An 11577-nucleotide genomic window follows, 5' to 3' on the forward strand; every position below is an offset into this window, starting at 1 on the left:
TAATCATAATTTTCTCATTTGCTTTCTTGTCTCCAATGTTAATTCTTCAATTTGACTCTCATATGGTTGTTATCTGTATTATTCAAATTCTTGCATTATATATACGTGAATCATGGAATTTATTATAACTATGTCCTTCCCATTTCATTTATCTCTCAATAAAAAAATTTGTTCAATTTGCCAAAATCAAAACTTCAGTGACTATGATATATACGCACATTGATTTTCCATTCAAAAAACAATAACTGAACAAAAGAATTCTTTCAGCCGAGCCGAGATACCTCTTCTCTTGAGATTTTGTGAGTGCTATTATTGTTACACACCATTTTTACGTTAATTAAGACTCGGCTTAACAACTTTGAACTGAAATGAGACGGGTCACAACAAAAATTTTGTGAATTTTATTAGTGAGTGTTTGAACTTATATTCATTCATTTTGAAACTGGTGTCTTGGGCTGTCCTCGGATCGAACGTATCGTAATAAATTATACCTATCATGAAAAATCGGTCACGTAATATAATTGAATTTTTCGCGGTATAATTCAGAAATCGGGGAGTAATTCTATAGTTTAATTTATGGCGAAACTAACAAAGCAATCTATATTGGCCGTAGGATGATTCATCCTTGTGCATTGGAGTAAATTGTGATACCAAGGTATGATTTGTAGACAATGTTATACCGCATGAACTCAAAAATAAAATTCTGGTTATATGCGCTACTGTGGGAATCATTATAATCGATTCTAAATCTTTTTTGTTTGTTTATAATCCGAAATTTGCACATGGAAGAATCCCATGGTTACAGGTGATGTTGTTTTTTTATTACTCTGTATTGTTGGAAATTCGAATTTCTAGCTGCTATCAAAACCAGTAAGCGCGGACCGTTGACACTTGCCAATAAGTCAACTCGCGAGCCAATGAAAATCGTACTAGTGGCGGTCTTCTAGAGGGTACTAAGGTAGCCAATGATCATAAAGACTGTGGGGACCTGCCAATCACTTGCCTCGCGCTGCTAGTGATGGAGTGGATGAATGAGAAAGTAACCTCATTATGCATAACATAATGTTATTATGTCGTTCAAAAGATACAAAGTAAGGATCGAAAGAATGGCTCAATTGGCTATTGAAAATGGCGGTCCAGTTTTGCAGTTGAGAAAGACTATGTGGATGTGGAGGGAAGAAACAAGAACTCTTTTTTGCAAGAACTGATTATCGCAGCTGAGGAATGAAGCAAATCGTCAACATTGTGCGCCTATATGCCATCACATACCTACATATGTAGACTTTTTTACATTACTTTTAATTCCTTATCAATCGACCACGTACCCGCACTAGTCCAACCTCAATTGAGAGGCACCTAAAGGCGGGATGTGATGTGATGTCACTGTCGGGTATGAGTCTCTGAGCCCACTCGTTCATCTTCTCTATATCCTTTTTGTTGAAAATTTTTTTGTCTCTTAGTTCTAATCTTAGGTTCCAGTACTTTTTTTTTATGTTTCGTTACGCTTCGACCCTGTGATCCAGCCTGCAGTATATCATGATGTGTTCCATGTCATCACGCCCTGTTTTGCACTCGCACTCTCCATCTGTGGGTCTCAATTTAAAGATGCTTAGGTAGGCTAACATGTGTCCATGCCCAGTCAACAACTGAGTTGCTTTGAATGTCGACCCGAGTCTCTCATTGCCTAGATCTCTAAAATTCTCTTGGCTCGTTCCAGAATCGCATCTTTTCATTCTTTTCAATCTGTTACGTCAATACCGTCCAATAAAAGCGCAGATCTACGTCTATCTACGAATCAGAGCAAAGTCTGCTCGCTCTCTTTCCTCCGAGATGTAATTCTGGAACTCTTCATCTCATTGTCTCGCCTCTTTCCCACACAAGTTGCCATTCGTCAATCATGCTTCACATTTAAATATTTCGTCTTTCTTTCTTGTCTGCCGTGAAGGGGGGAGGGGAAATAGCAGAGTAGATTTCGTGCAGGAAGGTCAGGCACCGATAATGTATTCTGTCTACAACAGGTTATTGAGAAAAGGGCAGCTAGAAACACAGAAACACATATAAAATTCGTGGACCTTTAAAAAGCGTATGATACCGTTGCAATTACAAAACTGTTGGAAGTACTGGAGCAGTCTAATATAAATCATACGTACATACAGGCATTGAAAGAACTATATATAGACTCAAAATCTAAGGTTGAATCAGGCAGATATGTTACCAAGGAGTTTTCAGTAACGAAAGGCAATGACAAGGATGCTGTATCTCACCAACCCTCTTCAAAATATACATATCCAAAGCTTTGAACAAAGCTGATTCTTTTCTTATTATTAATGATGTTTTCACTCTGTCCTCACCCAAATCAATCATCAGCTTGTCCTCTTTCAATCTGTTGGAACGAAAAACCATAATGTCCGTCTTCTTTCTATTCAAACTGAAATTGTTCCTTGATAGCCACGTTGGTATATAACTTCGCATTTCAGCTGCAGTTCACTTATATTACGTTCCGCTATTGAATATTTGGAATCATCCACAAAATTCGTCGACTCGGTATCTTCGATCGAATCTGCAACTTCACACATATCATTTATCATTAGGTCCTTTCGTTTGCATAAAAAGTGTAGCACTTTTCTACACTCAATGTCGATTTGATTTACACCAGTGTGAAGCAAATGTAGTTTATCTACAAAAAAGAGATGTAGATGTCCTCTACACTGGTGTAAATTCAATCAGCAAACGAATACTAAAATCGAGTGTAGAAAAGTGCTATCTCATGCAATGTTAGCGAATTTCGTGAACACAGCCGCAGGTTCTTGCGGCCATTGACTTCGTACTGGTTTCCACATCACACCACGAACATGTGCTACCCTCAACAAGTCCACGTAATTCAAATCAATAAGAAATTCCAAAGTGAACAAACAATATTTGAGGTGAATTTCCTCCCAGAGAAATAATAAAGAAAAATTATAATGAATAATGGAGAAGAGAAAATATCGAACACCCACAATTCCATATTTTCCGAGATTTTCAATGAGAAAATCTTTATTCAGGCAATCAAATGCCTTAAATAGATCGATGAATAATCCTGAGACTAACATTCCTTTTTCCAGGAACTTCAAAATATTATTAGTGAATTGAAATATATAGCCGTTTGGGTGGACCGATTTTTCAAAAATCCATGTTGAGACGGATGGAAAAGATCATGAATATTGTAATATATCAGAAGTCTAGTCACCACTGCTAGCTCAAATACTTTCGAAAAACTATTCAACAGGCTTATAGGCCTATATTTTTTCCAGTCCTCAGGATCCCCATACTTGAATATTGGAATTATCACCGATAGCTTCAGCTGCTCAGGAAACACCCCAAACCTTCACTATATGACACAATATTGAAGAGATAGCATCAACACTCAATTGAACAATTTTAACTGGAATTTCGCCAATTCCAGAACTTGAATTGCTTTTCAGTTTCCTAAATATCTCAACAATCTCCTCTATGGTAAAGGGCTTCACGTAAAAAGATGTATTGGTTTCAATATTGCAAGCAAATTTTGAATTATTGAGATTTTTCATCATGTTCGGGATCAATTGAACCAATAATTATTCATTGTAATCATCCGCTGTTTCCTGAGGTGATTTAGAAGTTGTATTTTCAAAACTGCCTTCATTCCTAATTTCATTGCATATTTTCCACATGGCTTTAGTCTTATTATCCGAGGTTTTAATTTCTAGCATCAATGAGTATCCAGTGTAATATATTTCAAGGGAAAATGTATATTGAAAATATTTATGAAGTCATTCGAGAAGCTTTGCCATTGCTTATTATCCTGGAAGCTGATGACGTTTTGTTTATTTGTTGAAGCACTGGAACCGACTGGTGACGCTTGAAGAAAATCCTATTAACAGCTACTCCTTCCGGCCAAAAATCTGCACTCATGGCATCCTGCAAATATTCTGCCGGAAATGGAACTTTGAATGATGAATATATCTCCGGTTGTCTTGATTTCAATTTTTCACATTTAAAGTCTGGTATATGCGGTTTGAAAACATCACACAGCTTATTCTCTGTAGTGTCAGGATTTAGTCGGAATACATGAATGTATGACATTATCATTTTAGGTACCACTGAGTTAGTTTTCTGAGTACCAATTATTGGTTTTGAGGATTTTCTTGTTGCGCTTGTATTGCTTTGGTGACTCTTTGGAGCGAATGTATCCAGTTTGATGTTGTTCGTTTTCCTCTTCTTCTTCACTACCACATTCCATTTTGACTATCAAACAATATAGCATATGTATGAGTTTTAACAAAGGTAAGTGTAATGAGGTACCTCATAAGCCCGTTAATTGAAAACACACAACTCATAATAACAGTTTTATGATTTTCAATTTGAAGCGCGAAATCAGAATACTCTTCCTTGTATTTTATATAAATATCGACAAGAAAATGAACATCCTGAGGGACAAAACATAAGTAAGACGTTGATTGTTCCTTTTCTTATCGAATAATTATCGATGTTCAGAAAATACTCTTTCCAATTACTTTATCCTATTTTTTTTTTCTTTACAGAATGGACGCTTTCCTGTTTAACGCCTTCGGAATTAGTTCCGAACCACTTGGCCAACTCAGTAGAAAGGACATCGAAAAGAATTTGGGTTTGGAAGAAGACAAAATTTTTGCTGACTCGAACAAGATCTATCAACCTGATTCATCTTTGTCTAAAAACTCCGGAGTGAGATTCGAATCACAGCAATCAGCTTCCCAACTCAGCGAAAAGGTTTTGTGTTCGGAAAAAGCCAAAGTCTCTACCGAATCTTACAAAATGAACCAATATGATTATTCATTGTATGATGACATCTTCGGAATGAGTTTAGAATCTCAGCAATCAATACCCCAACTAAGCAATGAGGAAATGGAAATGATTTGTTGTCTGGAAGAAGCCAAAACCTCTGTTGATTCGAACAAGATCAATCAACCTGCTTCTTCCTTGACTAACACTTTCGGGAAGAATCTCGGATCACAGCAATCAACTCCTCATCTCAGCGATGAGGAATTCGAAAGGATTTTGTGTGTGGAGAAAGCCAAAATTTTTGCCGAATCGAACAAAAAACAATCTGATTATTCATTTTCTGACATCTTAGGAAAAACTTCAGAACCTCAGCCATCACCACAACAACACAGCAATGAGGAATTGGAAATGATTGTGCGTCTGGCAGAAGCTAAAATCTTCGCTGACTCGAACAAGATCTGTCAGCCTGATTCTTCCTTGTCTTACAACTCCGAAATGGGATTCGAATCACAGGAACTCAGCGAAAAGGTTTTGTGTTCGGAAAAAGCCTCTGCCCAAACGAATAAAATGTACCAATATGATTATTCATTGTCTGATGACATCTCGGAATGAGTTTAGAATCTCAGCAATCAATATCCCAACTAAGCAATGAGGAAATGGAAATGATTTGTTGTCTGGAAGAAGCCAAAACCTCTGTTGATTCGAACAAGATCAATCAACCTGCTTCTTCCTTGACTAACACTTTCGGGAAGAATCTCGGATCACAGCAATCAACTCCTCATCTCAGCGATGAGGAATTCGAAAGAATTTTGTGTGTGGAGAAAGCCAAAGTATCTGCCGAAGGGAACAGAATGAATCAATCTGATTATTCATTGTTTGACATCTTCGGAATAACTTCAGAACTTCAGCCATCACCACAACAACTCAGCAATGAGGAATTGGAAATGATTTTGCTTCTGGAAGAAACCAAAAGCTTTGCTGAATCGAACAATATCAATCAACCTGATTTTTCCTTGTCTAATAAACACGGAGTGAGTTTCGAATCAGAGCAATCATTTTCCCAACACTGCGAAAAGGTTTTGTGTTCGGAAAAAGCCAAAGTCTCTTCCGCATCGAACAACTTCGACAACTTCGGAATGATTCATGGTCAACTCACTGATGTCGAATTTGAAAGGATTTTGGGATTGGGTGAATCAAATGTCTCTGCCGAATCGGCCACGCTGATAAATCGATCTCATTCCGACCAATATATGACGGATTGGAATTCGCTTTTTGAGCAGGAGCCAATAAAAATAGATGATATGTTTAATGGACATAGTTCCCATCAAGCACCGGACACTCAACTCCAAAATTCGATTATTTCACCAGATTCGGGCATCTGTGATGAAGGATTAGCGGAATCCGATTCATCTTCATCAATTCCACCTACCTATTCCCAAATTTTCGAAGTGAAAGATCAATGTTTACAACAGAAGGAATGTTACCGAACATCGGTACCCAAGTCCACACCCTACGTCTTCAAAACGAATTCGGGTTTATGGAAAAATCGCAATTACGAAATAGTTGAAAGTGTGAGGCCAACAAGTATGATACCAAAAAGGTGAGTGATTTCTACCATATACTACCACTTATATTCAAAACAAATTATATGCAGGTCGTTCCACACTTCGCGCCACCTGACGATTAATGTTCATTTTCTAACTGATGATTATTCTAACCGAAAATTGTGTATTACATGCATTTTCAAATCAGATACGTGGATAATGCTTTGTTGGACAATTCAAGCAGATAACGTCATTCTTAAAACATAATAATTTTTTGTTAATTGAAACTTGATATAAATCCGAAATAAATTGAATATATATAAAAATATATATCAAAACAATTGAAGAATTTTGGTAGACCCGTAATGATACTTCTTTAACGTATTTTCGGAATTGCATGAACAATTCTTTCAGTTTTGTTTTAGTAATCATATTTTTTCATCACGAAATTTCGAAGAGACTTCAAAATTTTCACCAAAGCCGCAATATAGCGGTTCATTCCAGAAATAATACAGAGAATAACGAATTTATATTTTTGCAGTGACGTTATCAAGCCAAAAGTGAGAATAAGAGAAGGTGTCCGGAAACTGCAAAAACAGAAGGTAAGTTTTGTACTATTATTAGGTATGAATTCAATAATTATTCTTATTCGTGTGTTTCTGCTGACTGAGGTTCTACACGAAAGTTATTTCAACTCTAATTCATATTTTCAGAACTACAAGAAACATAAATCTTAACTTTTACTAAGTATGAATAAAAGATAAATTTTTAATGGGAAATAAACAATAAAAAATTTGTCGGCAGATAGAAATTCAATTTCAATGGAAAGCTCCGAAACATTCATCTATACAGCGGGTATTGAAATTTTTTTAATTCAAATATATAAAATAGAACTCATCAAAATATCTAAATAATTTAACTAAAAATCACCTATATGAATCACTCAAGATGCCGAAGCTATCATTCCTCTCACTTCTAGACTACTTTGTGTAGGTTGTAATTGATATCGATTCTCGTTCATTTGTTGCGAGATGCCTGTTACAATCATAAAATATTTGGGAAATTTGTTGCATAGTAAAAGGAGGGATAAACAACGTGGAAATATTGTGACAGGATATAGTGATATTAGTGCTTCCGTACCTTTACTCCATTTTTGACGCCTTGCGAGAGTGTGCAGACATCTAAATTATATGCATTTTCAACTGCTGAAATGAGAACAAACACGCGAACATCCAAAGTTGCCATTTAATTTCATTTCCAATCATAAACCATACACCCAGCATTGTTCTAAGCGAATCCATATTTCAGATTCAATCATAGGGAGAATATTTTTATTATTTTCATAATGAAATGAAATAATTATTGTCGATAATGCAGATCACAGACGGATGTATTTTATGGAGGTTTATTCCAACTTCGTCATTTTGACTGTTTTGCATGAGCAGGTGATTTTAAGGGAAACAGTTTATTTCATTCTTCTTTAAATTCTGCTGTGAAAAGAGAAACACTAACCTTGTAGTTATATATAAGAAATTTAGTATAGATTCTCCACGAGTATATGGGGGGTGTTCGAATTTGAGTAGAGATCTCGTTCACACTTCTTTGAGTTATCAATCGAGGGTTCGATCCTGTTTGGGATAATCTTCCGGACTGTACAAATCAAAAACAATAACGATTCACATTATGGCTTGATCAACTGAGACATAGAGAATATACGGAAAGAATATCTGCATTCTTGGAAGTTGGAAACACAAATCTAATTAAATACGAAATGGTGGAGAAAGAAAATGGTTGTCGAATAATGTACTTTAATCATTATTACACGCACGACGTATCAGAGAATCTTTGGAAACGAAGCTCTTTGTAGACAAGTACCGGGTACTAGATGTACCTATGCATCTGAACATTTTCATTTTTATTTACTCATCATTCGAATTGACGCGTCCTTCATCAAGTTTTAGGTTTTCATTTTTATAAATAATAAAATGAATTTCCTTGGAATTTTCAGGTATTCAAGTGTTCCAAATGCGAATTCTCTTCATACTTCAGGGATATTCTGGACCAGCATATCCACAGAACACATTTACAACCAAATCAAGAGTAAGTAGAGAACAATTCAGAATTCAAAATTTATAATATGTAGTACCTTACTATTTAATACACTTTATGTGAAAGAAATTCAACAGGTGAAAATAATTAGAGGCATGTGTCATATTTAATACATACATTACTTATAATGCTTTCAATACTTTCAATCAATTCTAAACAAATATGTTTATATATCTATGCCAGTACGATGTGGATGATTGTCTTTCAGAAATCTCTGACGTTACCACATTTTCGTGTCATCGGAAAAATGTGGCTAACATATTTTTCAAAGAAAAGCCTCGTGATTGTACTCGTAGATACTCGATAAGCTTCGTTTTGCTGTCAATTTCAAACTTCGATATCCTGATCGTCCCTTCAGTATTCAATTCATTCATTTCATCGAAGAATGCACTATCGATCACCATTATTTTTTTTTGTGATGGCCTCTTTCGACGAAGAACCTAAAATTCATTGAACTTGTTGTATAAATAGCTAATATTTCAGTCAAGTCGAAAGAGCGCTTCGAATGAAACCTCATTATGAATTATTCTTAAGCTGATTAGATACATGGCAGAACAGACTTTTTCCGCCGACCTCTTAATAATATAATCTCATAAAATCTCATTTTGAAGCGTTGGGTATGAAGAAGAGGAAAGAAAAAGTCTATAAAGCATTTCAGTGGTGGAACCTTGTATTCAAATCATCCGGTTACATGTTTTGGTTTACGTCATTGTCAAACCAAAAATTCTGAAAAGTTGTTACTTGTAAGTGCAAAATATGAGGTTGAGCAAACTTAGAAAAGGTGAAAAATAATAATGTTACGTTTCAGTTAAATCTCTCTCTGAAACTCACGATTTTTTGAGTTCCATTGTCATATATATAATTGTTATGTTTGCATATTTAAAAATTTTATTTATCATTTCAGATGCAAGCAGATACAATCGAATGAACGTGTTAATTTTACTTTCAACGGAAAAGAAAAAGCACCCCATTCCTCTGTTGCTAATAGGGCGTCTATGTAAGTAAATATAATAAATTTTTATAATTATTTTTCAGAAATTTCAAATATTTTAAATTGTACTGTAATCATGTTGTTCAGGTTGAAAATAGGTTGCTCATATTGATGTACATTTTTGTGAGATACTTAGAATTATCTGGAGAAATTAAAGAATAGCATTTTTCGTAATCGCTTCGCTTACCGAGTGACACTTTGGATCGGAAGTTGGCATGAAATTTACATTCGCAATAGACTTCGTAATCGATAGGGAACATGAGCTTTAAAGTTTGCTTTGTATCGTATCTGTCATAATGGAAATAAATAGCGTTGTGAAGTATAGGGCGAATGGAAGTATTGTACAACTTTAACTAAATTGAGTCCAAGCAACATATAAGGGGAAGAATTGAGAATCCACGTTGCGTTTTTAAAGTGAGTTGAATCAATATATCATCAGATATCACTTTATCATTGCCCCTACAAAATACTTCTTCCAAATAACCTGTTGAATATTCCTTATATGCGCACACTGAACATTGAACACATAGGCACACGAATAGCGACGAATAGTCAGTTCGGCTCTGTAATCCGATGTGAGAATAATCTTTTGATTCCAGCATTAGAAACAAAACAACATAAAATACTTCGCAAGATGTATGTATAAAAATTATTTGGTATTATCGAATTGACTACTTATTGACAACTTAGAAAACAAGGATTCACAACCATTTCACCATGATTCCTTAGACTTGTAAGCTCACCTAAATGTTTTTCCGAATGCACTGTTTTTTGAAACATCAACTGAACTACGGGTCTTTCGTGAGATTTTAAAAGGAACGAGAATAGTTCATCATAACTTATTATATTCTCTTTCAGAAGGAGTAAGAAATTTACCTGCACAGATTGTTCATTTCCGACGACAGATTTGAGAATATTTCTGAATCACATATTTGTGATACATAAATACCGCTGGTACAAATGTCCAATCTGCCGTGTTTGCACGACATCTCCAAATGCAAGCATGGAGCATTTTCGAAAAAATCCTGATCACATGATACCATATGGGAAAAGAAACTCACAGAAAAAGATAATTCAACCGAGACGAGAAAAAAAATACAGGTACAAGTCGGATGAGAACTTGAACATCGAGGTGAAGAAGGAAGGTAACAAAGAAAAGTGAGTATACATCTATCAAAAATTTACATTTCCGCATAATCATCATATCATATCATATCAAATTATTTTGTCTTCTCTCAAAATGGGTTTTTATTTTATTATAAATATAAAACAGTTTATTGTGCTTGGAATTTTGTAGCCACTTCAATCAAAAATCACTGAGTGAATATTTTACTATTTATTTTTGCTTTTTCAGGATTGTTATAACACCCAAACCTCATTGTTTCAAGAAGGGGAATAAAATAGAAAAAAAATTCTACTGTGAGGTTTGTGAATTTAAAACACTTAGCTACAGTACACTGATGGTACATAAGAATAGGAATCATAATTTGGCTATGAGATGCCCAGGGTGTTTTCGTCACTTAAATTCGATAGCTGAATTGATAAAACATTTAATGGATAGTCCCAATCATATGACGACTTATCTCAGATGCAACATTTGTGATTTTGGAACCTACGATGAACGGGCATTAACGATTCATAAGAAGAGGAAACATTTTTAATCAATTCATGACGGAAGTGAACGAAGATCCGTGAAGGTGAAAATATCTAATGTGAGTAGAAAGTATTATTCCTGGAATCGAAAAGAAGAAAATGAGAAAAGTATGGACGTCACTGACACAATCGAAGTAGATTCTTACGTTTGCATATAAACTAGAAGATTTCAAATAACCGACTTTGCAATAGAGGCAAACGAGAAATATGAAGTGAAACAACGTCTGAACTTGGGTACCTAAAACATATTGTATAATGAACCAAAATTTAACCCACATTATTTCACTACTGATTAATCGATCGGCCAAGGAGAATTACGAGAGAAAATATGGACCATAACTGAACGAAAGAGAAAAATTACGACATTTCTTTGATAGTGCTGTTCGAACATCCATGAAAGTGAAAAAGTATAATTATTGAAAATAAATTTTACGAAATTTCAGAGTTGTTTTATTTGACTTCACAAGAAAGGTGAAATTTCTTCTGAGATAGCACATA

At 35.1% G+C, this 11577-nt stretch overlaps 1 protein-coding gene across 1 annotated transcript; it reads left to right on the top strand.

Moving 5' to 3' along the window:
• Positions 1-5633: 5633 nt before the first annotated feature.
• On the top strand, positions 5634-9436 carry LOC123321006. The gene is made up of 4 exons (XM_044908506.1): positions 5634-6382; positions 6868-6928; positions 8335-8426; positions 9340-9436. The coding sequence occupies exons 1-4, from the start codon at positions 5634-5636 to the stop codon at positions 9434-9436; spliced, it is 999 nt and encodes a 332-aa protein (XP_044764441.1).
• Positions 9437-11577: the final 2141 nt, after the last annotated feature.

The sequence above is a fragment of the Coccinella septempunctata genome, chromosome 9 (assembly GCF_907165205.1).
Source record: "Coccinella septempunctata chromosome 9, icCocSept1.1, whole genome shotgun sequence".
In the NCBI taxonomy this organism is placed as follows: domain Eukaryota; kingdom Metazoa; phylum Arthropoda; class Insecta; order Coleoptera; family Coccinellidae; genus Coccinella; species Coccinella septempunctata.

Excerpts from the sequence above, each read along its gene's own strand:
- LOC123321006 (XM_044908506.1), top strand. The coding sequence starts at position 5,634 with ATGAATCAATCTGATTATTCATTGTTTGACATCTTCGGAATAACTTCA. Across the intron at positions 6,929-8,334 it reads GGAAACTGCAAAAACAGAAG|GTATTCAAGTGTTCCAAATG; the intron begins GTAAGTTTTGTA and ends TGGAATTTTCAG. Across the intron at positions 8,427-9,339 it reads CATTTACAACCAAATCAAGA|ATGCAAGCAGATACAATCGA; the intron begins GTAAGTAGAGAA and ends TTATCATTTCAG.